Below are 27,754 nucleotides of genomic sequence, written 5' to 3'. Positions count from 1 at the left end.
GGGCGAAGGTGGGTGGGGAGAGACGGCGCTGAGGGGAAGGCGAAGCTCCGCCCGAGGCCGGCCTGTCTGCCTGGGCGGCTCAGCCGGGCGAGGAGCGAGGCTGTAATGCGCACGCGCGGCCCTGGCAGACCGTGAGGCGCGACGCGAGGTTTGGAGGAGGAGGATGGGGGAGAAACGGCATCGGGCGCATGCGCTAAGGGCTTCCCGCCTTTTCGTTGTGTCGTCGATCCTCTCACATTTACTTCACAAGGCCACGAGAACGTTGCTGGGTCCCTCCGGCCCAGCATTCTGTTCACACAAGGGCCACCCAGCTGCCCACGGACGCTCATAAGCAGCACATGACTGCAACACCATTCTCCCACCCATGTTCCCCAGCAACTGGTGTACATAGATAGGCATACTGACACTAGAGGCAGCACAGAACCATGAGGAATAATAATAATAATAATAATAATAATAATAATAATAATAATAATAATAATAATAATAATAATAATAATATATTTCTTACCTGCCTCTCCCTTTGGATCGAGGCAGGCAACAACATTAGAACAGGAATCAATACATCTTAAAAATTCTTGATTTAACATTGATCTTGATAGGCTTGCCGGAAAAGGCTTGTCTTTAAAGCTGCCTTAAAATCACACAGAGAGTTAATTTTACGAATCACCTCCGGCAGGCCATTCCACAATCCGGGGCGACAGAAGAAAAGGTCCTCTGGGAAACTGATGTCAGCCTAGTTTTAGCTGACTGAAGTAAGTTCACCCCAGAGGACCTGAGTGTGCGGGGCGGACTGTATGGGAGAAGGCGATCCCGCAGGTAACCTGGACCCAAACCATTTAGTAGCCATGGATAGCTTTATCTAGGGTGACCCTATGAAAAGGAGTACAGGGCTCCTGTATCTTTAACAGTTGCATAGAAAAAGGAATTTCAGCAGGTGTCATTTGTATATATGAACCTGGTGAAATCTCTTCATCACAATGGTTAAAGCTGCAGATGCCCTGCCCTCTTTTAAATCTGGTCACTCTATTATAGCTCCTGCAGCTTTAACTGTTGTGATGAAGAGGGAATTTCACCAGGTTCCCCATATATACAAACGACACCTGCAGAAATTCCCTTTTCAATACAACTGTTAAAGATACAGGAGCCCTGTCCTCCTTTTCATAGGGTCACCCTAGTGTTTATCCTCCAGGAATTTGTCCAATCCCCTTTTCAAGCCATCCAAAATGGTTCATCAAATTCCATAGTTTGGCTGTGTGAAGATGTTCCTTTTATATGTCCTGAATCTCCTCCCAGTCAGCTTAATGGGATGACCCCATTGGGTTCTAGCATTACAAGACAGGGAGAAAAATGTCTCCTTATCCACATTCTCCACACCATACATAATTTTGTACACCTCTATCATGTCTTCCTTTACTTGCCTTTTCCCCCCAAGCTAAATCCCAGCTGTTAACCTTCCCTCATAGGGGAATTGCTTCAGCCCCTTGATCATTTTAGGGTAGAATCCTATGCATGTTCATAGAATCATAGAATAGCAGAGTTGGAAGGGGCCTACAAGGCCATAGAGTCCAACCCCCTGTTCAATGCAGGAATCCACCCTAAAGCATCCCTGACAGAGGGTTGTCCAGCTGCCTCTTGAAGGCCTCGAGTGTGGGAGAGCCCACAACCTCCCTAGATAACTGATTCCATTGTCGTACTGCTCTAACAGTCAGGAAGTTTTTCCTGATGTCCAGCTGGAATCTGGCTTTCTTTAACTTGAGCCCGTTATTCCGTGTCCTGCACTCTGGGTGGATCAAGTAGAGATCCTGGCCCTCCTCTGTGTGACAACCTTTTAAGTATTTGAAGAGTGCTATCATGTCTCCCCTCAATCTTCTCTTCTCCAGGCTAAACATGCCCAGTTCTCGTGTATGGCTACACTCAACTTTTGTCTCCTTCATAATCAAGGATTCAAGTATGACGTGGTCACTTTCCCCCAGAGTTCCCGTAACTGCCACTTTATCCACTAAGTCATCCCTATTGGTCAATATCAAGTCAAGCATTGCCGATCCTCTAGTTCCTTCCTCCACTTTCTGTAGGAGAAAGTTATCACCCATACATGTCAGGAATTTCTTGGAAGGGCCACTTTTGGCAGTATTTGTCTCCCAACAGATATCAGGGTAATTGAAGTCCCCCATCACTACTACATCACACTTCCTTGAAACACTGGCAATTCTCACAAATTTAATCCTCGTCTTCTCCTTGATTGGGTGGTCGGTAGTAGACTCCGATTATCATGTTCTTTTTATTCCTTGCCCCATTTATTTTAAACCAGATGCTCTCGATGGGACTCCCAGTCTGATCCACCTGTATTTCTGTGCAGGGATTGGTATTTTTAACATACAGTGCAACTCCACCTCCCCTTCTATTTCTTCTGTTCTTTCTGAACAAGTTATATCCTTCAATTGCTATATTCCAGTCATGGGAGTCATCCCACCAAGTTTCAGTTATACCTATCAAGTCGTATTTGCCTTCATGTAATAAGGTTCATTCTGTTTGTTTCCCATACTCTGGGCATTACTATATAGACATCGAAGACCATGTGTTTTATAGTCTGGCTTTGTTCCTACATTGTTGCGGACATTATTTGGGGGCACTATTGGAGCTGTTCTCTGTACTGTGGTGCATGGGCCTTCATCCATTGTTGCCTCGAAGTTTACGTCTCCCGCCCCTGTAAGATTCAGTTTAAAGCCCTCCTGATCAAGTTCTTCATGCTGTGGCCGAACACATGTTTATAGACAGAAAAAAGAAGAAGACTTAAACCGCTCACCATGGCTGGCTGGGGGATGCTGGGAGTTGTAGGACTTTTTCTGTCTAAACATGCATAGGATTGAGCCCTAAATTTATTATTTTTTAAGATGGGTTTTGAAGTCAACTTTATATTTTGCTTTTAATAATGGATTGTCAAGAGTTTCAAATAATGAGTCATGTGAGACTGCAGTGAAATATCCACCAGGCACTTGAAACATGAGCTGGTATTTCAGGTACAGCAGCAAGCCCTTCCCTGTGAGTCATTATTTAATAAGCTTTGCAGACAGCTTATATGATTTGGGAACGGTATTTTGGGAGGGTGAAGGGGAGACACACCACACTTTCCCTTTAGTTGCGTCTCCACGGGGTTGCGACAATCCGCCCTGAGAACCAGCAAATGCAAGGATCTGAGATCCACCATACAGCTCTTTTGACTGAAAAGCGTTAAATGCAGTGTATTTGCGGAACATTTGCCACTGGTCATAGAACCACAGAGTTGGAAGGGAACTTGGAGATCATTTTATTTATTTATTTATTTATATTTATATCCAGCTCCCCATTCAAGAATTTCGGAGCAGTGAACAAACAGAATAAAAGAATAAAAACAGAATAAAAACACATTAAAATACCTTTTAAAAGAAACAAAGTCATTCAGGGAAAGCTTCCTGAAACTTTTTCAGGAGGCACCGGAAGGAATATAAAGTTAGGACCTGCCTGACCTCAGGAGACAGTGAATTTCATAGGAAAGGGGCCACCACACTGAAGGCTCTTCTTCTGGTGGACTCCATTCGGACCATTGATCCATGTGGAACCATCAGCAGCATGACCTCAATGACCGGGCAGGTTGGTAGTCTAATCCCTTGCTCACTTCAGATGCATCCCTGACAAACAGCTGTGCAAGCTTCTGCTTAAATATCTCCAGTGAAGAAGAACCTCCCAAGCCAGTGGTTTCCACTGTCTGACTGCTCTGAAGTTTTCTGTAATGTTTAACCGGAATCTGCTTTCCTGCAACTTTTCACTATGGGTTCCAGCCTTGCTTTCTGGGGCAACGAGAACCCCCAACGTGCTTCTGCCGATATATAATAAGCTGAACGAAGCACAACGTGCACCGTGGGGCAACTCAATTCACTTGGAGAAAATACATAAAGTTTTTCTCCCTACCCCATAACACCAGAACTTGAGTTCATCCAATTCAACTGTTGGGCAGGAAATTCAGGATAGGTAAAAGGAAGTACTATTTCACACAGTGCTTAATTAATGGATGGAATTCCTTGGAGTCAGATGTGCCGGCAGCCACCCACTTAGATGGCTTTAAAAGGAAGATTATTAGACAAGATCATGGAGTTGTAGTCGATCACAAGCCGATTACGAGTCAGCAAAAAGGGCAAATGCAATTTTAGGTAACTTCAGTAGAAATATAGTTCCAAAATCCCAGGAAGTAATAGTCCCACTCTACTCTGCACTAGTCCAACCACATCTCAAATAGTGCGTCCAGTTCTGGGTAACACACTTTAAGAAGGATTCAGAAAAATTGGAATGAGTTCAGAAAAGGGGAAGAAAAGATGATCAGAGATTAGAAATAGGGTGACACCTGGATGTTGGATTTCTTGCAGAAAACTTGCAGCTTTTGTATTCCTGCTTGCAGCAGATGAAGCGAGTAGGTCACCTTTACAACCTTTTTTCTCGCCGATCCTATTTTGTACATTGATGGTGCTATATAAATAATAATAATGAGCAGCGTCAGTGGCCGTTTTATTTTTTTAAAAAAGAAGAGTCAACATTTCCATCTCGGTTTTATTTTTAAATCGTGAGTTTTTGCATTCAACCCCGATCTTATTTCGCAGAGGGAAAGGCTGCAATCCCAACTCCTTGGAAAGTATCCAACCTTCATAGACTACAAACCCCAGCGGGCATTGCGCTCAGGAATGACACCGATTGCAAGTCCCAAAATGCACTGCTAAAAGAACAAACTATCCGTGTGTGCCTCTAACTTCCTCTAACTACAAATCCCATCATGCAAAAGGAAAAGGAAGCGGGTGAGAATTGCGGTTCTGCTGTTTCTAGCTTGCAAGGCGTGCTGGAGAAACCCGAAGACGCATCTTTGAATCCACGATGGGAGCAGAGCCCAGGAGTAAGGGGGAAGCCTCCAACTAGACCCTTCTTGAGGAGGTACCAGTGGGTTTAATCTGGAGGAAGAGGAGGTTACTCTGAGGATTCTGGGAGGGATGGCACTGGGGAATGCTGGGAGTTGTAGGACTTTTTTCTGTAAACATGTATAGAATTGACTTTTATGTACTTTTAAAAGAAAGAAAAAATACTGTGAGATCCAGTCACGGATTGCAAGCCTCATACCTGTCCCTGTTCCTGCATCCGTAATGCACACGGACACTATCCAACCGATGAACAGCTGCCCTAAATCATGTTTTTATTCATGCTGTTGTTTTGAGACGTTTTTTAATTGATGGTTTCTTTTTTCTCTCTTTAAAACTCAGGACACCCGTTGGGGCCCGGAGGAGTTGTAATGCAAGTTTCAAGTCCCCAGTAAGTCTCTGTGAACTCAACAACATACTCATTAGCTCTGAGCCATAGCAACGTGCTATTTTGTAGGGGAAGATCCCCTGGTGAACTATAAGTATGGTTTTAGATGGGGTCCAGAGAACACACTGAGCTGGGGAGGTGTTGAAATCCCAGTTCTTTTTTTTTCTGGGTGCAACCTATGTACCTTATCTGGGAGTAAGTCCCATTGATCTTAAGAAGAGGGCCTTTTCTGCTGTGGCACCCTGGCTGCAGGATGAACTCCTTGCCTGGCACCTACATTGTACTCCTTTTGGTACCTTTTTATTTTCTCAATATTTTAGCATATCTCTGCATTGCTGCTAAGTTTTATTCTGGTTGCACTTTTATGTTGTGGTTTTAAGTTTCCATATTTTATATTTTATGCTGTTACCTTGTGGTTTTAATTTTTGTGAACCGCCCAGAGAGCTTCAGTTATTGGGCAGTATAGAAATTAAATAAATAAATTTACTTCCATGTTGGCATGCTTAGGAGAAGGCAGTGAGGCTGTATCTTCACCTGTAAATTGCATACAGAATCTGCTTCAGTCTGACTTTCCACCTGGAAAGTTGGTACAGCATCGGAAGCGGACTTATACTGAGTCACATCCTAGCCCAGTATTGTCGACACTGACTGGCAGCAACAGCTCTCCAGGATTTCAGGGAGGAGTTTTTCCCCCCCAACCCTACCTGGAGAAGCTGTGAATCGAACCCGGGACCTTCTGCATGCGAAGCAGGGGCTCTACCATGGATCTATGCCCCCACTCAAACAAGGTTTTGGGCCTTGTTCTGGGTGGCTTTTGCTTCTAGGGTTAAAGAATCCAAATGAGAGCTTCCAAAATCATAATCCTTTGTATTCATATCTCCCATGATTCCTCTTCTTGCTTATGTTTCCTGAATCATTGCTTACTACATAAGGGGACCACATTGTATGATCCAACGATATGCCTCTTCCTTTGAAACTGAAGGAAGTGTTGTGATCTGCGTGTCAGACACGAAGGAGGATGCATTGGGTTGGATCCAGACTTAGGCATGCTTAGAGTAGGCCCATTGACATCAGTGGGGATTATGTTAGTCCCATTAAATTAGTTGATTTCAATGGGTCAGCTCGAAGTACCCCTAAATCTGGATCAATAGACATTTATAGGTGATGTCCCTGGCTAAGGGGAATTCTGGGATTTATTCTAATTAGCAAGAATCTAAGATCTATTTATTTATTTATTTTGAGAATTTATATGCTGCCTGTCAGGGCATCGCTCTCACATGGCAGCGTACAACAAAAGGAGATCCAACTAAGATATTCGAGTGGTCAAAAACGTAAGAATCCAATATTATAAGAAAGCACGAAATCTGAAGAATTAGCAGCATAAAAACATTGTTAAAGGAAGGCAGATTAGAATGAATAAGGCTTAAGACACATTTGAAGGCCTACGCTGAAGACGCCTTTCATCATTCCATAGGAAGGAAGTTCCACCACCATGGGGCTACCCCCAAGAAGTCCCTATGAGATAGGGCAGGAGCGGGGGTTGGTGGGTCTAGGGGACCCACTGGCTGCAGGTGCTACAAGGCATCCAAAATTTTATCTACAAAAATAAATATGGTGGCATTAGTGCTCTGAAGCACTAAACAAGCGAAATGTAGCTTGTTCTGAAGCTATGTTCGACCTGTCTAGTGCTCCTCAGTGGCTACCGAGTGCCACTTTTTGTCCTATGTCTTGTGCCCACCCCTAATTGACTGTACTTGTGGGTTTGTGATGAGGAACTCTGTAGTTGATCTTAATAAACATGCAAGATCTTATGGGTGAAGTGGGTCCGTTACATAACCCAACCCTAAACCATTTAGGGCTTTTAAGTTAATGCCAGCACCTTGAACTGAGATAAGAAAACATTGCTTTAGACTGAGCCTCTGTATTGCTTTATGTCCTTAAAATTAAACTACATTACTGTAAAACTATAATGCAGTTGTTAAAACTAAATGTAAACGAGCATTTTTGAGATTCTTGACTTAAACTAGTTCTCGTAGAAGATGCCAAACTTCTACTCAGAGCATTAGTAGTCAAATTAGATTGGGGACGGGGTGGTATTTTAAAATGCAAACTATCCCAGTCTCTCATTTTAAGACACTTTCAAGCTGTTGTTGTTGTTGTAAACATGAAGATTTAAAATCAACCAAAACGTACGTTTTTACAAAATGAAAGTTAGGATTCTTATGATTCTGCCACTGCCAGTCATATGACACTTCCAAGAGAACTGAACTCCTACATCTCTTTTCAGAGTAAAAATTGCGTTTCTTCTTGGCAGCTGCATAAGCATGTAGGACTGATTGATTCATGGGGGGTGGGGTGGGGGAGCGTTTGACCCTGTGGTTCTGTACTGGCCTTTGATGTGTGTTCTTTTTCTCCCATGCCACATAAGTGACATGTTATGCTCCTGAGTGTCATTATACTAGTGGTTCCTGGCATCTCGGCCAGTGCTGGAATTGCAAAGTGTTATGTGCTGTCTCTGCTCCACAGGTTCCATGTCCAAGGGCCTCCCCACCTGCCGATAAGGACACCCTGCAGCGTGAAATTGAAGAGCTGAAATGCAAGGATGTTGCCCTGGATCAGGAAATCGCCCAGTTATCGGCAGAGTATGTATTGGGCCACTTTGGATGTATGGCATAAGTTCTGTTTAAAAGTGCTCTGGTGTCCAGAAAACTGGTACTTGCCGACTGATCTGGGTAGGCTGCTGTTTTTACTAAGGTAACCAAAACTTCTTAGCAGGGAGAAATAGTCACTTAGGCAATGGTGGAGTTACTAGAGGACAGAGGAATTATGAAAAGCCAGAGAGCAGCAGGTGTGCGTGTTTTATTGTCAATCCTATTCTGACTCACGTAGCTTCTTTTCATTAAAAACAAACACATCGCCAATCTGTCTTGACTATACTGCCTGTATGACCTTTCTGAATTTGTTCTTACAGAGGATACAGCCTGGAGGAATTAGAAGACCATATCACTCTGCTCCACGAATACAATGAGATAAAAGACACGGGACAAATTCTTTTGGGTCAAATAGGTACAGCTTTCTCTTTAAAAGTTCCCCTGAATCACTATTAGGATTTTGATTCGTCAAATCCAGCAGGGCAAACCGCCCAACTTCATGATCCTAGTGATACAGGGTGGGATACGAATGTTTTAAATAAATAAATAAATGATCATAGAATCATAGAATAGCAGAGTTGGAAGGGGCCTACAAGGCCATCGAGTCCAACCCCCTGCTCAGTGCAGGAATCCACCCTAAAGCATCCCTGACAGATGGTTGTCCAGCTGCCTCTTGAAGGCCTCTAGTGTGGGAGAGCCCACAACCTCCCTAGGTCACTGGTTCCATTGTCGTCCTGCACCCTGGGAGGATGGAGAAGAGATCCTGGCTCTCCTCTGTGTGACAAATACTTTTAAGTATTTGAAGAGTGCTCTCATGTCTCCCCTCAATCTTCTCTTCTCCAGGCTAACCTGTGATCTGACAGGATTTATGTAGGTGAGCATGTGCGGTGAGAGGAAAGAGAGATAGGCTCAATTCAGACAACACAGTAGTCAACACACTTGGAAAACACTCAATGGTTGAGTTTTTAAGGGGTATTCCCTACACAACATGTTCTAACTCCATTGTGTGACTGTGGTCTCCCATGGAGTTGAGTAAAATCTATTGACAGTTCCTCTGCCTTATCTCCTCCCCTGGTCCTCCTGATGGTATCTCATCAGCCATTGCTGCAAAAAAACAATCCCGCCGGCTCTCCTAGAGTGGCACTCACTCGTTTTGCCGCTCTTGCCAGGGAATTCTATAGCTAGTGGGAATAGCAAGCTCAACGCAATGGAAAACTTCATGGAGCTCTCCACACCAGTTGTGCAGGAACTCTCCTCTGCATGGTATTTTCCCACCAGAAAACACATTTCCCAATGGTGGGTGTAAAAACTCCACCATGGGGTTCTAAAACCACTGTTGAGAAATGTGTTGTCTGAACTGTGCTATAATCTGAGATGAGAAATTATATAATTGGAGTAGAATGCAATTGATCTTTCAACTAGTTCATAAGAAAAGTATTGAGAGCCAATAGGAGAGAGCTAGGAGAACCAGCTGAGCTTAATGGTGAATATAGCTTTCTCTGTAATTCTCTTATTTCTGCTTTCTCTCTTCTAGCGATGATCAGAGGAGTCACCACAAAGGAGCTATACCCTGAATTTGAACTGGACCTTAATGACTAGAAGAAATATGAATTGATGCTGCCCCTGGATTATCAAAGTTCATGCCCAAAATGATAAAAAACAACCAATTGCCAGTTCAGATTTTACTGATGGAGCCAGGGTTTAACACTTTCCTCATCTAATTTAATGAAGAAGCTGTTGAATTTGTTATCTGAGTGTTGGTGGAGAAAGGTTGTTTTCTGTACCCGCCACGTTCAACATGTGGATTTTTGCAGAAGTGAATTTCTGCAAGAGGTTTGCAGAGTGGCCCACCCCATGAGTTCTGTATGCATTTTGTGAATTCAACTGAAGGGCTGGAAGGAAGCAACTGCAGTTTTGTATTTGTTCACGGGTTGAGCAAGTCCTGTTCTGTCTTTTCCCTTGAAAAGAATAAATTTGAGGTTGGTGTTTTGTGTTCCGATATTCCAGCAACCTTCATAATTTTACCACTCATTTTACCACTGAGTTTGCTGGCAAGGCATTGTCCCTGCTGCTCCACTCTGTGTCATCAGCCATCGATCCAGGCCCAGTCTCTCCCTCATTGTCACTGCAGGGTTCTTGGTGAGCCAAGCTATTCCGGAGCTCAGCCTCGACTTGAACCCTGGATTTCAGGATTGCATTCTGGATATTGGGCAGGTTCCACTGCGTCCTCAAGAGGGCATCATCCAGGATGAAAACACCGTCCCGTATCCTCCTCACTTGGGTGCACACAGCAGACGACTTCAGCTCCAACCCAATCTCGTGAACTATTTTTCGCAGATACTGTTGGGTCTCGTGCAAACAGTGAATTTCTAGGGGAGACAAAGAATCTCAGTAGGCGACAAGGAGTAGCCGCGACTAAAAAGAATTTTAAATTACTAATCTCTAAATTGACTTACTACAATTTTACCCCGGCCTTTTAGTGAGGTTAACAGTCAAGCAGGAATTTGAACCTGAGTCTTCCCCAGTTTCTGGCTGACAGTAGCCACTGCACTGGCTTGCATAATTCCTCAAAGGTGGAAAGTCTTGATTAAGTGAAGGAGAACAGGCGTTCCATCTCAGTTGCTACTGGAAATCCCAACAACCATTACCCAGAGGACCTTCTCTTCTGCTGCTCCCAGACTGTGGAATGGCCTGCCGGAGGAGACGCGTCAGCTTGACAGTCTTTTAGCATTCAAGAAAGCTATCAAGACTGATCTCTTCCGGCAGGCCTTTCCAGTGGAATTTTAGGATGCTTTTAGTATGCTTTTAGGATGTTTTTTAAAAGTGTATACTATGTTTCTAATCAGTATTTTATGCTTGCTATTGTTCCCTGCTTCGATCCAATCGGAGAAGCGGGTAAGAAATTATTATTATTATTATTATTATTATTATTATTATTATTATTATTATTATATCCCAGTTCAATCCATTTTGGTCTCTTGAGTTGTTAAGAATCAAGGAGGATGCCTTGCACCAGGCCTGCTGATCAATCTCAGGGGTCCCAAAACTTCTTGGACCTGTGGGCACACTTGGAAATTTGAGCGGCAATTTACAAAATGCCTCATCACTGGCTCGCCGCTTTAGCATTTACCTGTCACATCTATGGATCTTAGGTTGCATCTTATTCAGCAAAATCCTTTGTTGCATCTCTGTAAGACACTGCAATATCTCTTTAATAAGGGCTTGTCTAATTCAGCTAATTGCTGGCAGCACAACACAGCTCATGCTCCTTTTAAACATATGTTTGGGCAATGTCCAGTAGTTGCTTCTTTTTGGGAGGAGGTTTTTACGTAGATAAATTTTGTACCAGAACAGTCTTTAATATTCACTGGTGTACACGCTCTTTTAAATGATTTACCTGCATGCATCGTGGCAATTGACAAATGGATTCTCTGTACACTTTTGACAGCTAAAAGACGGCTATTATAACACTGGAAGGATAAAAACTCACCTCCTATAATGCAGTGGATTGAGGACCTTGCAACGCTTTCAGTATTTGAATGGGTGGCATATAGGCACCACGTTCAAACGGATACTTATTTGGACATTTGATCAGCTTTTGTTAGAACCCATGTATAATTGCTAGAAAGCTGTATGCATTTCATACACATCCATGTATGTATATTTAAAAAATGGTGGGGGGAATTTCAGGTGCCCGTAGGCACCTTGTTGGGGCCCCATTCGTGGGCCCCATTGGACAGGGTCATGGACACCATGTTGGGGCCCCCTGATCTAGACCAATCCCCTGCCAATGCAGGCAATCTATTGCTACAGCATCCCTGAAAGGCAGTCACGCAGCGTTTGCTAAAATGCCTCTAATGAAGGCAAGTTCATCATCTTCAGAGGCCGTCTGTTCCCTTCCAAACCGTTTACACTATCAGGAGCTCAGACTGGAGAGACCTGGCTTGTTAATAACAATAGGGGCTAGAATCGCGATGTTCTTTTAAAAGTAACTGTGGGCTCATCTATACCAAGCAGGATATGGCACTATGAAAGCGGTGTATAAAAGGCAGGAGCCACACTACTGCTTTATAGCAGTATTGAAGTGCACTGACAACTGTTGGGTCCCATTGACACACTGCTTTCATACCGCTATATCTGTCGTGTTTCTCAAAACCTCCTGCTGTCTTGGGAGATAATAACGAGGCCTGCTAAGTAATCCACAAAGCTTTATTGAAGCAATAAACATATCTTCCCACTTGAAGAGAGTCTAATCTCTTTGAACATTCCCCTAGGCAAAACATGCAAACTAAGTGAGACAATTGTCCTTCCAAGAAGAGAAAGCTTTTCCCCCAGACGCGTTAACTTCAGAGAGACTAGTTCTGAGGCAGCTTCTGACGAGACATGAGCCGGGCTGACTTTCTCTCACCTTCCTTTAGCTCCACCCGTTTTAGACTGCGGCGTACTCTAGGATCGGCTAACCTCTACATGCTCCCCCTCGGAAGAATGTTGGCTTCCCACTGACTGTGTATTATTTGCCCTTGACAAGCTCTGGAGAGGGTTCACTCCCAGCGGGTGAAGAGCCCCTGAGAGCTTTCTCCCCCACTGGTACATGGCCTGTTTCTGGCGCCGACTTCTCTACTTCAGAGTCTGATTCTGATTGATGAGCTGAAACACCGGGGAGCAGGGCTAGACATGACAATATCCTGCTTGGTGTAGATGTGTCAAAGGGCCCCAACAGTTGTCAGTGCACTTCAGTCCCACTATAAAGCAGTAGTGTAGATCCTGCAGTGCACTTCAATACCACTATAAAGCAGTCATGTGGCTCCTGCCTTTTATATACCACTTTCATTTAGGAAATATCCTGCTTGGTGTAGATGAGCCCTGTGGAAGTCTGTCTTCGTATCAGAGACACAACCTGAGCCATACCCAGCTGGAATTCAGGAGGTGCAAACTGGAGACATCGCACTCCCGTGATCAAAGGCGGACTTTTCTCCATGGGGCGAATTAATCCCTTCACAGCCATCTCGTAGGCCTCTTGAGTTTTCAAGTCCAGGTTGGCATATCTGGAAGAAGGTGAGGGGCAGAGAAGGGAATTAGAACTTCCTTGTCATTGCATTTGCAGGGCTAGTTTCTGACTGGTCCACATGATACATTTCGCCCACTCGAGCAGCTCCAGTTATCCCCAATGATGGCTTTCCCGTGGGAGATAATATGAGAACTATGCAACCAGATCCAATCAACAGCCATCCACCAAAATTGCAATGACTAGGAAGAGCCCAGGTTTCATCCCTGGCATTTCCAAGTACCCTGGGGAAAGACTCTGGTCTGAAACGCTGGAGACGCTGCCAGGGACGGAGAGGCTTGGGCTCCTCCCTTGGTCTCTGCCCTCTGGCCTGGAGGCTACTGGGAAGAGGAATCCCCATGTTATCTCCAACCTGTGAGTGGAGATAACAAGGGGATTCCCCTGCAGGCTGCTCTCTCTTCCAACAGGAGAGCAAGCGGCTTGAAAGGGAATCTGGATTTCCACTTGTTCTCTCCGCTCAGATATCAAAGAGAACAAGGGGGTTCTCCTTATTTAGTGCGCCATCCCCACTTCCAATTGAGCATGCTAAGTGCTGCACATTACGCCAAAGCGCACTTGGCTAGCGAGCTTGCAAGAGTTCCTGCAAGTGCCATCTGAGCGTGCAGCCAGCTTCTCCTTCTCTGTGTGGCGAAGGAGAAGCGAAGAGGGCTGCACACTAAGACTGCACTTGCAGGAAGAACCCCCTGCCAAGGGCTTACCGAGGGCACTTCGCTCATTCTTGTTCCCTGCACACGAGGTGAAAAATTAGCGAAGCCACTTCCCCACCCGACGTGCCAACTGGAAGAGTTCCAGCTACCACTTTGGCTGGCACTCCGCCCCTGATATCACCAGCGGCAAGCTCCCCTGACGTCATTCGGGCCATGGGGGGTCTGGGAGGGCAAAAGAACCCCCGGTGTGGATATATGGTTTCCCACCTCTAGGGTAGACAGTCCCGGGCTTGATGGACCAAGGGTCTGACTCAATATTAAACCGCTTATGTTCGTATAAGAGTCACGGAACCCAGGGAATTGTTGGTGACTTCTTCTGCAATTGCCCATTTCACATGGTGTAGTGGTTAGTGTTGGACTGGGAGTCAGGAGATCTGGGTTCTAGTCCTGGAGGTGAAGGCTATCAAGGGCTACTAGCCCTGATGGTTATGTGCTACCTCCAGTATCCAAGGCACTAAGCCTGTGTGCACCAGTTGCTGGGGATCATGGGTGTGAGGGTGCTGTTGCACCATGTCCTGCTTTATTGGTCCCTGGCCGACAGCTGGTTGGCCACTGTGTGAACAGAGTGCTGGACTAGATGGACCTTCAGACTGATCCAGCATCAGGGCTCTTCTTATGTTCTTAGTCCCCGGCTCAGCCATGAAGTTCACTGGGTGACTTTGGGCCAGTCACAGACTCTCAGCCCAAACCTACCTCACAGGGTTGTTGTTGTGAGGATAAAAAATGGAGAAGAGGAGGATTATGTGTGCCACCTTGAATTCTTTCAGGAGAAAAAATGACGGGTTATAAATGTAATAAATAAATGCATAGGGAATTTTGAGGACTGTTTCAGAAACTGCAGTTTTTGTAAAATGCGGCAGCCAGATTAATAAGAGGGACCAGAAGGTCAAAGCATATGACATCAGTTCTGGACTACTTGCATCGACTGCATGTTTCCAAGTCTAATTCAAGGTGCTGATTTTAATTTATGAAGCCCTACATAGTTCAGTACCACAATACCTGACAGATATCACCTCTCCCAGCTTAAACATACCTGTACACCACACTCAACATCTAAGGTCCTCCTCTGGGTGCCTCCTCCAAGGGAGGCCCAGACGACAGCAACAAGGGCTTCTCAGTGTTGGCCCCGGATTATGGAATTCTCTCCACACTGAGCTTACTCCCAGGCATTTGATGGCATAGGATGGAGCATTTATGTCAGTTGTTTCTATCAAGACCAGTATCTTATTGTACATGTTTTAGCTGCTTACATTGTTTTTAAGTTTAGCATGTGAGAGATGTTATGTTATGTTTTTATCATCTTGTGTTGTGATGCGTATTTTTTGTAGAGTGCCTAGAGAGCTTCGGCTATTGGGCGGTATAGAAATGAAACAGAGAATAATAGTAACAGGGAATTGTGCTTAGTTCAAAAGTGGACGTAGATGATTCTGATTGCCTCATGGCCAGCTCAAAGGCAGGGAAGAGCAAGATGACACAAAATTGGGTGGGATAGCGAATACCCTGGAAGACAGAAACAAACTTCAAAGTGATCTTGATAGGCTGGAGTGCTGGGCTGAGAACAACAGGATGAAATTTAATAGGGATAAATGCCAAGTTCTACATCTAGGAAATAGAAACCAAAGGCACAGTTACAAGATGGGGGATACTTGGCTCAGCAATACTACAAATGAGAAGGATCTTGGAATTGTTGTGGATCGCAAGCTGAATAGGAGCCAACAGCGCGATATGGCTGCAAGAAGGGCAAATGCTATTTTAGGCTGCATTAATAGAAGTATAGCTTCCAAATCACGTGAGGTCCTGGTTCCTCTCTATTCGGCCCTGGTTAGGCCTCATCTAGAGTATTGCGTCGAGTTCTGGGCTCCACAGTTCAAGAAGGACGCAGACAAGCTGGAGCGTGTTCAGAGGAGGGCAACCAGGATGATCAGGGGCCTGGAAACAAAGCCCTATGAAGAGAGACTGAAAGAACTGGGCATGTTTAGCCTGGAGAAGAGAAGATTGAGGGGAGACATGTGAGCACTCTTGAAATACTTAAAAGGTGGTCACACAGAGGAGGGCCAGGATCTCTTCTCGATCCTCCCAGAGTGCAGGACACGGAATAACGGGCTCAAGTTAAAGGAAGCCAGATTCCAGCTGGACATCAGGAAAAACGTCCTGACTGTTAGAGCAGTACGACAATGGAATCAGTTACCTAGGGAGGTTGTGGGCTCTCCCACACCAGAGGCGTTCAAGAGGCAGCTGGACAAGCATCTGTCAGGGATGCTTTAGGGTGGATTCCTGCATTGAGCAGGGGGTTGGACTCGATGGCCTTGTAGGCCCCTTCCAACTCTGCTATTCTATGATTAAACCTGAGGCTGAAGTAGGGTCATTCACGCATAACATTAAACCATGGCCTGTTGGGAGACAAATCACTGCAAAGTAAGGGGGCTTAGTGGAACAGGGGGCAGGACAACTTTAGATATTAACCCCTTCCCCATTTTTTATGTCATCAACAAACGTAACTGTAGTTGTCATGTGTGGTAAAGCCCCTGCGTGGTGGAAAGACTCTGTTGTAGCTATGGACGCAACAGCTGATCCAGACTCAAGTGAGGAATAGTAAAACTGGACTGATGGTTATTTGGGGAGGCTTGAAAGCTGGAAAGAAGCCATTTTGGCCTGTGGTTAACTATACAGAGGCAGAAGCGTCTGGTTTCAAGCATGCCTAGGAACCAACATCATCATCCCTGCCAGCCATCCTTCCTCGTGAGGGAATGGCACTCACTAGTAAGAAGCTGGAGAAAGGGCCATTCTTTATTTATTTATTGTTTCAAGCAGTAGTTCAACCGAGGCGTGTCACTCCACACTTCGCAGCCCACAATACCACGCTCTACACCAGACGCCCGCCCAAGCATTTCGCTGTGCGGGAGGTCAATGGTTTGACCTGCGGCCAAATCACGCCCTACATCGCCAGTAATGGATGAGGACTGGACCGCTTGACCATTTCAGCTCCGTTGCAGACTTGAGCGCGGTCCATTCTGTTTTGAAAACAGACCCTCTCGCGTTTCTCTTCTGACTGGACGGGAAGCCTTTTGCCATGGAGGGAAGATGGTGGGAACCATATCTGCGGGGGTCTTGCTTTATTTCCCTTTCCTCACCCATCCCGAGGGAACCCAGCGTCTTGGCTAGGCAGAGGAGTAAGGGGGGTTCCTGCCCCCCCTCCCGTGTAGTCAAGGCTTCTCCTGACCAGGCGGGGTTGCTTGAGGTTCCTGGGTCGGGGCGTCTTCCTCCAACGCAGCCCGCAGAGACCTGTCAAGGTCCGTCTCGGGCCGCAGGACACACCACAGCAGAAACACAATCCCCGACAGACTGATCAGCACCGCCCGCCACAGCGGCTGCTGCTGATCGCTGCCCATGGACTGGCCCACGCTCCATTGCCGGGGGTGGGCGGGACTCTTGGAGAAACTGAGGGGCTCCTCGGAGCCGTTGGCTTCCTTGCGCTCCTTGGGCGGCCGGTAGCGACGCGGCGGGAGGAAGCAGGGGGATGGAGGTGGCCTGAGGGAGAGAAGGAAAGAGAGGCGGGGTGAGGAGGGCAGTAGGGCGCCGGGCTGACCGCCCCCCACCCACCTCGCCCTCCTGCTCACTTCCAGGGTGAGATTTTGCCAGTAAGCCAACGTGTTACGGATGCAGCGGTGGGAACAGGGGAGGCCAGTGGCTCTGATGTCAGAGGGGCGGTGAATCCGCTCCGGGTTTCAGTCAGAACTCTAAAGGAGCAATCTTTGGGGTGGTGAATCCGCTCCGGGTTTCAGTAGGAACTTTAAAGGAGCTCCTTTAAAGTTCTGACTGAAACCCGGAACAGATTTACCGCCCTAAAGACATCGGAGCTACTGGCCTTCACTGTGTGGGAAGTAAAACCTGGAAGCGGCCGAAACCCCATGTGCGGAAAGGGTGCATCTTTCTTCTCTGTTTTTCCTTGCTGCATAACTGTCTGGAAGACTGCAGCCGGACTGCTGACCGGATCCAGTTACAGGGCGCACGTGACTCTCTTGTTACAACGGCTTCACCGTCTACCGGTCCGTTTCCACGTAGAATTCAAAGTGCTTGTCGTGACCTACAAAGCCCTCTACGGATTGGGAACAGGCCACCCCACGGAGATCTTAGCCAATCCTAAGATCTCTGGGAGAGGCCATGCTGTCAAGACCACCACCTTCAGAGGTGTGCTTGGTGGCTGCTCCCTGGCTGTGGAACGCCCTGCCGACCGCAGCTAGGTCTTGCCCCCTCTCTGCTGTCCTTCTGCCGGCAGACAAAAACCTTTCTATTCAAGCAGGCCTTCTGCGTGCAAGCGCGTTGGTGGGGTGGACGCTGTTCTCGACTCGGTTATTGGTGTGTTTTTCATTGCATTTTAATATATTGGTTATTATGGTTTTCATCTAGTTTTGTGATTGGGAGCTGCCCTAAGGGCTATTTTTCTTGGCAGAAAGGGGGTACAAATCAAACCAATCAATCATACAATGGTTACATTTAAAAACGAGCATACTCTTGAGCATGTGCAAAGGGGCATTCCCTCACTAGTAAGGATGGCTAGCAAGGACGGTTTTGTTGGTTTTAGGCAGAATTGACACCAGATACCACTCCCTCTGTAAAGTTAACCACTGGCCAAAAACGTAAGATACTGAAGGAGAAATCCCTTGGCTCATAAGCAGGCCTCTTGAGAGTAAGCGGACAGTGGCTGGGTTCAGACGTAAACCCCACACTTAAGAGTTGAGCATGGGTTGAGCGTGGGTTGTCTCTGAATTATGGGTTGTTGATGAAACATAGATTATCGTGTTGTCTGAACCCAGACACAATGAACAACCCATAAAGAGAACCATGGTTTGCTGTTGGGTTGCAAGCTGTGAGTTGCTCGCTGTTAAGAAACCATGGTTTGTTATTGGGGTGGGTTCAGACAATACAATAACCCATGGTTCAACAACAACCCACGGTTCAAAATTTGGGGTTATTGTGCTGTTTGAACCCAATCGCTGTGTCTGTTTAGGAAAAGGGTGGCCCAAGTTTGAACCCCCACTTAGTGATCTCACTAGGTGACCTTTGCCCACTCGCCATCTCTTAGCCTGACCTCCCTCACAGGGTTCTTAGGGGGATTAAAATGAGGTGGGAGGCAGAAAAGCCACGTCGGCTGCCTTGAGCAACTCGAAAGAACGGCAGGATATAAATCCAGCAGGATATAAGAGGGGACACCAGTGGCTGGGGAACATGGGCGGGAGGGTGCTGCTGCCCTCATGTCCTGCCTGTTTCCATGGGGCAGCTGGTCAGCCACTGTGTGAAGAGAATTCTGGACGGGATGGGCCCTTGGTCTGATCCAGCAGGGGTCTTCTGGTGTTCTGAAGCAGCAGCACAGACCTCACCTGAAATTCGGGGATTTAGGAACCTGGGAAGCTGCCTTATACCAGGTCAGACTGTTTCTCCATCTAGGCCCTCGTGGTCTGCTTGGACTGGCAGCAGAGCATCAGCAGACAGAGATCACAGGCGCCCCGCTGCTGCGAACTGTAAACCAGGAGCACGGAATCCCACCTTCTTGGTTGGGTGGTTTCCCAGCAGTTGCCCTCCCACCCACCCACCCATTCTAAAATGTGCCTCTCTGAAGGCTTAGTGACTGGCAGAAAGAACCGTCAGGTAAAATATGCTGGTGTTTTCGGCCCCGCCCCTTTCCCGTTGGCCCCGCCCACCACTGGCACGCAGCCCTCAAAACAGAATGCGGCCCTCAGGCGGAAAGTTTCTGCAACCCAGCTGTAGACCGCCGGGACTGAACCTGGGACCTTCTGCAGGCCAAGCTGGTTTTCTCCCACTGGGCTACGGTCCCACAGGTCAGATACGTACTGCAGTAATGACTTCTGGTTGGATCCCTGGATGACCGAGAGAATCCGGTCCAGCTGCTCCCTGGTGATGTGGTCTGCAGACGAAAGGAGAGGGCTTAGAATCCTAGAATAGTGATGTTGGAAGGGCCCTATAAGTCCATCAAGTCCAACCCCCCTGCTCAGTGCAAGATGTGGTGACGGCCACCCATTTGGATGGCTTTAAAAGGGGGTTGGATAAATTCCTGGAGAAGGCCATCAATGGCTACTAGTCCTGAGCGCTATGTGCTACCTCCCGTATCAGAGGCAGTAAGCCTGTGTGCACCGATTGCTGGGGAACATGGGTGGGAGGGTGCTGTTGCACCATGGCCTGCTTGTAGGTTCCTGATCGATATCCGGTTGGCCACTGTGTGAACAGAGTGCTGAACTAGACGGACCCTTGGTCTGATGCAGCAGGACTTGTTAGGTATAGTCTGATTCTGCGCTGTGTGAAGGAGTCCTTCCTTTTACCTGTCTTGAACCTCCCACCAATCAGCGTCATTGGATGACCCCTTTGGGTTCTAGTATTATAGGAGACGGCTTCCTTGAAGCACCTGGCTGGTTGCTGAATGAATCAGGTCAGACCCAACACAACGGAGCAGCTGCACCTGAGTGATTTATCCCCGGCTTTGCGGGTGGGTTCAATCTCCAGCAACCCCAGCCGAAAAGATCAGGGCCACGAAAGCCACAGCCGGTCAAAGAGGACAATATATTCAGCTGCATGACTAAGTCGTGACTTGAACTAGCCTAAGTCTCTTTCCTTTGTCCCCGGGCAAATTATTTACAAAAAAAGTGGCTGGATTTAGGCCGGGGGAGGGGGGGGGTGAGCTACGAAATTCCAGCCGGATAAAGAGAATGCCAGTAGCGTCCACATACCGAACGTCGTCTTCTCGATCAGTTTGCCTGTGTCCGAGAAGTCGTCGGTGGCTTTGCCAAACAAGCCGCGAACGGTGTAGGTCTGGGAAAAGGAGAAAAGCATGGGGCTAGGAGTTTATAGCATGGGAGCGCGTCACCAGGAGACCCAGGACGCCCTTGACTATATAGTGATCACCCGATACAAGGCAAAGACACAGCAATCCAGCCCAAATCGTGGGCAAGAGACAGCCAAAAATTCTGGCCAATAGCTTACTTGCAGAATCGCACAACTGCAGGATGAAAGACAGTCTCCAGGCAACCTAGTTGACGTACACACAGGGGCCGTTCACACCACACGCTAAGCCACACTCAGTGGTTGAGCGTGGGTTGTTTGCTGAACTGTGGGTCAGCGCACTGTCTGAACGCAGTGCGTTTTTCGCTTGGTGACTTGCAACCGTGAAGTATGGCTTCTTAACCACCCTGAACAACAAACCATGGCTTGTCAAGGAGGCTTGTTCGAGAAAAATAACCCACACTGCATGGGATTTTCCACAGGATGGAAAATGTCCTGGGTGCAGACAACACGCTAACCCACGGTTCAACAAACAACCCACAGTTCAACAACAGCCCACACTCAACAGGGCTGTTTTCACACAACACACTAACCCACGCTCAGTGGTTGTGTGTGTTTTTCTTTGAACGACGGCTTGTTTGTTGAACCATGGTTTAGGACGTTGCCTGAACGCAGCCAGGGTGACTTGTTAACCATGCAGTGTGGCTAAGTTTCTTGAACAAGCTAGCTTGAGAACCCATGGTTTGTTGTTGGGTAGTTCAGGGTAGTAAACAAACCACACTGCATGGTTAACAAGCCACCCTGACTGCGTTCAGACAACACAGCAATCCACCCTGAGGAAAACATGCTGCATTCAGACAAGGCGCTAACCCATGGTTCAACAAAATCCACAATCAATCACTGAGTGTGGGTTAGCATGTTGTGTGTGAACCCAGTCACACTCAGTCTAGTAAAAACATCAGGATCTTTTATAAACAAACATTCCAAAAAGACCCAGTATTGGGAAATCCTTCCATTTTAATTTAAATTTGTTTATAGACTTATTTTTACAATGGTTTTCAAGTGGCAAAAACCAATTGATGCCGAGAGATTGCGGCTGTGATCCTATATACACACTTACCTGGGAGTTAAGTCCCACTGAAGTGAATGGGACTTATTCCTAAGCGAGGGAACTGAACTGCGCAGGAGACTACGCTACAAATCAAGAAGTTGCCAGTTCGAATCTTCCCCTGCCATGAACTGACAGGGTTGCCTTGTGCAAGCCACTGTCCCTCAGCTGCAGCTTGGCAAAGTGCAGATAGTCATACTGGCCAACTTTACAGGGTTGTTGTAAGGATTAGGCAATGAGATATACTTTCAACAGTTGAAAGAACTGCATGCATGCTCAGTGTTAACAAGCAAATTATAAATAAGAACTTCTATTTGGAAGTTCATGTTAAACATTAAAGTATTTTCCGTTTTTTCCCCTGGATCCTCTGTCCGGTAAAGATGACACCATCCAAATCTCCCTTTGCCCAGAATTCCAGGCATGTGACACAATTATGATCATCAAATAGTTCTCTGACTAAACCCCAACATTTCTCAAATTGTTCCATCTTGCCCATAACGGATACTTACCTCGCTGTATGCGGATTAAAACAAACAAGCGACTGCTGCAACTAAATGTTGCAGCGTGAAGAACACCTGTTCCGCATTCCAGTCATTCCATTCCCCTTCGTCTCAGATTTATGTCCCCACCACGTCCTAACCATCAGCCAATGTTTCACAGCTACAGAGTACACCCAGACAGCACTGGGCTATTTTGGGGACTTCTTAGGGTTATTTTCTCCCCTGAAGATGCTTTGTATTACTGCAAATGTTGACTTTCCCCCTAACCTGCCAATATCTCCCTCTTGTGTGGGGGTGATACCATTTTGGCTACATGCACACCGCCACTCCTACTCTGAACATTGCAAATAGAAGGAAAGATTATTACCCTGGTGAGGTGAGCGTTGTACCAGTCTGTGAGCAGCTTGTTGCCATAACCTGCCCCAAGCACTGAAAGATAAAAAGGGAAAGGATGAGAAAGAGAAGTGGCCGCTTTAAAATGTCACATTTTTCTGACTGCAGCTTCTGGAATTATGCTGGTAGATAAAACTGGCTCAAGGAAGACCTTATGTGTTTCTGGGAAGGAAGAATTGTGAACAGCTTTGGATGGTCGTGGTGGAGAATGGGAGACAGCACTATGCAATCTCTGTATAAAAAACGCTAAGGCGATGCGTGGCACCAAGGTTCTGAGCTATGACACGCTGGAGGTTTGTATGCTGGAGGTTCCAAGCTAAGAGAAGAACTTTGTATGCTGGAGGTTCCAAGCTAAGAAAAGAACTTTGTATGCTGGAGGTTCCAAGCTAAGAGAAGAACTTTGTATGCTGGAGGTTCCAAGCTAAAAGAAGAACTTTGTATGCTGGCAGTTCCAAGCTAAGAGAAGAACATGGCTGAACAACAGGATATATAAACACAGCTGGGAGAGAAGATCGGGTGACTTGCTGGCATGCATACAGTCCTCAGATAAGTCCTGCGAGTCGGCAAGCAAGCAAGCAAGCGGTGGGGTGGGGTGGGGAGAAGCTGGGAGGGAATGGGGGAAGCAGCTGGGAGGGAGCAGGGAGTCCAATGGACTCCCAGTAGGCCTTGCACCTGGCTTTTCCGGGCACCCGCAGAAAAGCCAGAAAAGTACAATAATGAGCAATTAAATACTAGCATGTGGATGGTCTGCACAACTCGAGCTAGTTACTTACGAAACACGCCAGACGACTTTGTATCCAGGCGATGACCAGCTCCGATTTTCAAATGGGTGAATACTGGTCCAGAAACTGTATAGAAAAACAAAATACATTTTGACACATGTACAGAACTTGATCTCACCGAGAGAGCACAATGCAGCCATCACACCACCCCAAAAAACTTAGTTAGCCTAAATCATGGTTAAGTAAACCCACTTCGAATCATGGTTTCCTGTTCTGCTTTGCTGGGCAACTGCAATCCATGGTTTGTCAATTTGGGTTTTGTACAAAACCATCTCTAGCCGTGGTTTGGTAAGATGTCTAAATTGAACCACTTGTTTTAAAACAAATTAGCATCGCCCATTGTTTATTTTTATTTTTTATGTTATTAAAACACTTGTATTCTGCCTTGTGATCTAAAAAGATCAATTACGTCACTAGCAAAATATTTTTTTTAAAAAAAAACCCAGAGTACCACGGAATTAAAGCAAAAAGAAACACAATAAAATAAACAGGAGAACACAGGAGGAAAGGGATAACATTACATTCAGCAGCAGAAGACAACTGCTGTGACTCACTTCAGATCATGGTTTCTAGTTCTGCTTTGCTGGGCAACTGAAAACCATGGTTTGCCAATTTGGGTGCACCAAATCATCATTAGGCTTCCCAAGCCATCGTTTGGTACCATGTCTAAATTGAACCATTGGTTTGAATGAATCAGCTCATCCATTTTTGTTTATTTTTTATGTTATTAAAACACTTGAATTCTTTCTTGTGGTCTACAAATATCAACGACTTCACTCGCAAAACCTTTCTTAAAAACCACAGTTCAGAAGAACAATTAAATGCAAGATAAACAGAACAAAATAAATAGCAGAACACAGCAGGGATGAGATAAGTGATTAGGTTTAGGAGCAGCAAACAACTAATCGGAGTAGCAAATCAAGAAAAGGGCAAGGGATTGCCGAAGGCGCCCTGAAAAAGCACTGCCTTTGCCTAACAACTGAAGAAGAGCAAGAAAGGAAGTAGAGCAAATCTCTGTCCCAGTGTTAGGAAGCTAAGAACTTGTCTAACACCAGGAGTGGCGCCAAGCTCACAAAACTTGGTTCCACTCCTGATGAGGCCCTGTCTGGGGCGTCTTTGCTGTATAATCCCAACAGTGATGGGAATTACAGAAGGACCGCCTAGGAAAATCATCACGTCTAGGCTGGTTTTGCCCTCATGTCCTCCAGAATGCCAGGTTTTTCCTCCATCGTACCTAGCGGATGGTCAGCCAGTACAGGAACTTGGGTAACAGTCATTGTCAATTCCTTTCCATCTTTCCCTTCCACCGTGCTGGGCAGGAAACGGATGCGCTGTCGCGGTGCAGGCCGCTCTAGCAAGTTCAAGTCTAACGACAGAAAATAAAGGGAAAACCTGGTTATTTTTTAAACCGCAAAACCAACTCCGATTGACATTGTTGAGGCATTACTTCTTTTGTTCAAATGCACAGGAATTGTTCTCGAGACATTGGCAACTTTGCTCCCGTTTAGAAATATGGGTGTGGTTTTATGTCAGCACGGAGGAGATTTGACCCCCCACCCTTTGGTTTGGCCGCTAGGAAAATGGCCTTCCAAATTGAACCAGTGATTCTTTCCCCGTGAAAAGTTCCAAAATAAAAAGTCCAAGATCCATAGCTTTAATACAAAAGCAGTGCAATTTCTTTCTAATTCTGTTTTCCACCTATGCGTTTTGCCTGAGAAGGAAGATGGTTTCCACATAACAGCTCAAGCTTATAGTTTCAAAAATGGGGGATCATGCATTGTGTGTTTGTTACTCCTTTCCAGGAAGCCTTGGGAGGATTCCTGGTTCAATCTGAAACCATCTCTGTACCTAGTAGAGCATAATATGAATGTCTTCAGCCTCCTCCCGTTTCCCCCCTCAAGATTGTAACCAAATGAAGACGCAGTGGCTAGAACACAAGCAAACTTTTTCTTTCCTCCTTTGTTTACCATTTTGCCTGATGAAGAGCTCTGGAAAACCCAGAAGCTTGCACAGCGTTTCCTGACCACTGAGTTGGCCTGGTAAAGCTACTGCGGCGATATGGATTTTAGACACAGGAAGAGGGGATATTTTTCTTTTGGCCAACCTGGCGACCTTTACATTTTGCTCGGGACTTCTTCTTTCCCCTTTTGCTAAGCAGAGGAGCTGACCTACGAATTTGGAAATCTAGTGTTCAAATTTCACCGGCTTTGCGTGCAGAAGGTCCCAGGTTCAATCCCTGGCATCTCCAGGTAAACAGTTCAGGTAGCAGGTGATGGGGAAAACCAAGAAGAACCGGGTTCAACACCATTCCGAGAATCCAACCCCAGCTGCAATACTGCTGGTTCTGTAGCTTCATGTATTGTTTTAATGTATGTTTTTAGCTTGCACATATAAAATACTATTAAATATTCTTGCATATCTATATATTTCTAATCACCAGTTGGCCTTTAGATAGGGTGACCCTACGAAAAGGAGGACAGGGCTCCTGTATCTTTAACAGTTGTATTGAAAAGGGAATTTCAGCAGGTGTCATTTGTAGGCATGCAGCACCTGGTGAAATTCCCTCTTCATCACAACAGTTAAAGTGCAGCAGCTAAAGAGGGCAGGGCACCTGCAGCTTTAACTGTTGTGATGAAGAGGGAATTTCACCAGGTGCTGCATGCCTACAAATGACACCTGCTAAAATTCCCTTTTCAATACAACTGTTAAAGATACAGGAGCCCTGTCCTCCTTTTCATAGGGTCACCCTACTTTAGATCCTGCTTGTGGGTGCCCTGTGGGCAACTGGTTCGCCACTGTGTGAACAGAATGCTGGACTAGATGGACCTTTTGTCTGATTCAGCAGGGCTGTTCCGATGTTCTCAGGTTGTATTGTCATACTGTTCAAAGTTGGAACACATTTCCTGATTTGTTTGGCCAACTCCAGCTGCATCACCAGCTTTCTTGCTTGTCATTTGGGGCCCACCTTGGGCTGCGGGGGACCCTCGACCTCTGCCTGGCAGGTCCAACCTCAGCTGCACCACTGGCTCTCTGGGTGGCCATTTGGGGCCCAAATTGGGCTGCAGGGGACCCTCAACCTCAGCCCGGAGATCCAACCTCAGTTGCACCACTGGCTCTCTGGGTGGCCATTTGGGGGCCAAATTGGGTTGCAGGGGACCCTCAACCTCAGCCCGGAGATCCAACCTCAGCTGCACCACTGGCTCTCTGGGTGGCCATTTGGGGCCCAAATTGGGCTGCAGGGGACCCTCAACCTCAGCCTGGCAGGTCCAGCCCCAGTTGCATCTCTGGCTGGTCATTTGGGACCCCCCTTAGTCTGCCGGGGCTCTGGCCGTCAGCCTCAAACCAAACCCCAGATGCCCCACAAGTTCAGAGTTCGGCAGCAACTGCAGGGGGGGGGGGTGAGGGGGGGAGGGAAGGCGAGGCTGAGCCCGGGATTTTGGGTAGGGGTCACAGCAGCGCTGCAAGCAGGCCAGCGCCCCGTCCCCTAAAGTAGGCCCACCTTTCAGCAGCTGGGTCTCCACCGTGTCCCGCACGAGGCTCCAGGGCACGCCGGGCGGCTTGTAGACGGCGAAGAGCCCTTGCAAAGCCGCCCTGGCCGCCCTCATGGCGGACGCCGTTTGCTGCTGCTGCTGCCGCCGTCGCCTGCGGTGCCACCTCTTTCACCGTCCCCCGCAAGGGCGCCGCCATCTTGAGCCCGGCACTGAATTCGGTCCCCCCGGGAACAAGTACTGCAAGCTTAAGGAAAGGATGGGGAAGAATTCGGAGGGGGCTTGTAGGCTTCCCTAACGCGCTTCCCCGCCGCAGAGGCGTTGGACTACAACTCCCATCGTCCCCAGCCAGCGTGGTCGATGGGAGTTGTAGTCGAAGGACATCTCGAGGAGGGGCTCCTGTACCTTCACACTGAGGATAACGTGTCATTCACCTGAAGTAGATTTTTTAATCCAGGAAAATTTATGCCGACCTTCACCAGATGTGTCCCCATCGATGTGTTGGGCTAGAACGCTCATAATCCCCACCCAGCATGGCCAATGGTTCAGGATGGCAACTGTACTCCAAAACATGTGGAGGACCACCTGTTCCTCTCACCCCTGGAATATGCACATGGAGTTAACTAGGTGGGGAGGATGGGCCATGCTGGCAAGGAATGATGGCAGTTGTGTAACCCAAGACACTTGGACGACACCAGGTTGCTGCTGTCTTATACCATCATATATACATGTGCAGGCTAGTAGGGGTGGAGTGTCCCTCCTGGTTTTTGGCCTACAACTCCCATCCGCCCCAGCCACCATAGCCAATGGTGAAGGATAATGGTAGTTGTAAACCCACCCACCCCGAATCAGAAAGGCTACAAGTTTTGTAGCTTTTCTACAAAACTTTTTCTACTTTTATTTATTTATTACATTTTTATACCGCCCAATAGCCGAAGCTCTC

General features: G+C 46.9%; 2 protein-coding genes across 3 annotated transcripts; one reads left to right on the top strand and one right to left on the bottom strand.

Annotated features, from left to right (window-relative positions):
* Positions 1-4,774: 4,774 nt before the first annotated feature.
* SWI5 (SWI5 homologous recombination repair protein) lies at positions 4,775-9,639 on the top strand. Its single transcript, XM_063144589.1, has 5 exons — positions 4,775-4,956; positions 5,280-5,328; positions 7,852-7,967; positions 8,297-8,391; positions 9,511-9,639. Exons 1-5 carry the CDS (start codon positions 4,802-4,804, stop codon positions 9,573-9,575), a joined length of 480 nt encoding a protein of 159 aa, XP_063000659.1. The 5' UTR covers positions 4,775-4,801; the 3' UTR covers positions 9,576-9,639.
* Positions 9,640-9,643: 4 nt separating this feature from the next.
* Positions 9,644-26,954, bottom strand: TRUB2 (TruB pseudouridine synthase family member 2). 2 transcript variants are annotated; one of them, XM_063144583.1, is made up of 8 exons: positions 26,823-26,954; positions 24,558-24,689; positions 23,315-23,389; positions 22,516-22,577; positions 20,489-20,570; positions 19,599-19,671; positions 12,885-13,021; positions 9,644-10,345 (listed from the first exon to the last, which is right to left on the bottom strand). In XM_063144583.1, the coding sequence occupies exons 1-8, from the start codon at positions 26,926-26,928 to the stop codon at positions 10,005-10,007; spliced, it is 1,008 nt and encodes a 335-aa protein (XP_063000653.1). In that variant the 5' UTR covers positions 26,929-26,954; the 3' UTR covers positions 9,644-10,004. The 2 variants fall into 2 exon arrangements, with proteins under 2 accessions (XP_063000653.1, XP_063000654.1); XM_063144584.1 differs by lacking the exons at positions 9,644-10,345; positions 12,885-13,021 and adding an exon at positions 16,530-17,276.
* Positions 26,955-27,754: the final 800 nt, after the last annotated feature.

Source organism: Elgaria multicarinata, chromosome 19 (assembly GCF_023053635.1).
Source record: "Elgaria multicarinata webbii isolate HBS135686 ecotype San Diego chromosome 19, rElgMul1.1.pri, whole genome shotgun sequence".
Taxonomy (NCBI): Eukaryota; Metazoa; Chordata; class Lepidosauria; order Squamata; family Anguidae; genus Elgaria; species Elgaria multicarinata.
This window is presented reverse-complemented; position numbering and strand designations above follow the sequence as displayed.

Bases quoted from the DNA above. Each gene is read 5' to 3' on its own strand.
- SWI5 (XM_063144589.1), top strand. From the start codon at position 4,802: ATGCAAAAGGAAAAGGAAGCGGGTGAGAATTGCGGTTCTGCTGTTTCT. The intron at 4,957-5,279 runs GTACCAGTGGGT...TTTAAAACTCAG, and splicing joins ACTAGACCCTTCTTGAGGAG to GACACCCGTTGGGGCCCGGA. The intron at 5,329-7,851 runs GTAAGTCTCTGT...TCTGCTCCACAG, and splicing joins ATGCAAGTTTCAAGTCCCCA to GTTCCATGTCCAAGGGCCTC.
- TRUB2 (XM_063144583.1), bottom strand. From the start codon at position 26,928: ATGAGGGCGGCCAGGGCGGCTTTGCAAGGGCTCTTCGCCGTCTACAAG. The intron at 24,690-26,822 runs GTGGGCCTACTT...TTCTGTCGTTAG, and splicing joins GGAGACCCAGCTGCTGAAAG to ACTTGAACTTGCTAGAGCGG. The intron at 19,672-20,488 runs GTATGTGGACGC...TTTCGTCTGCAG, and splicing joins GATCGAGAAGACGACGTTCG to ACCACATCACCAGGGAGCAG.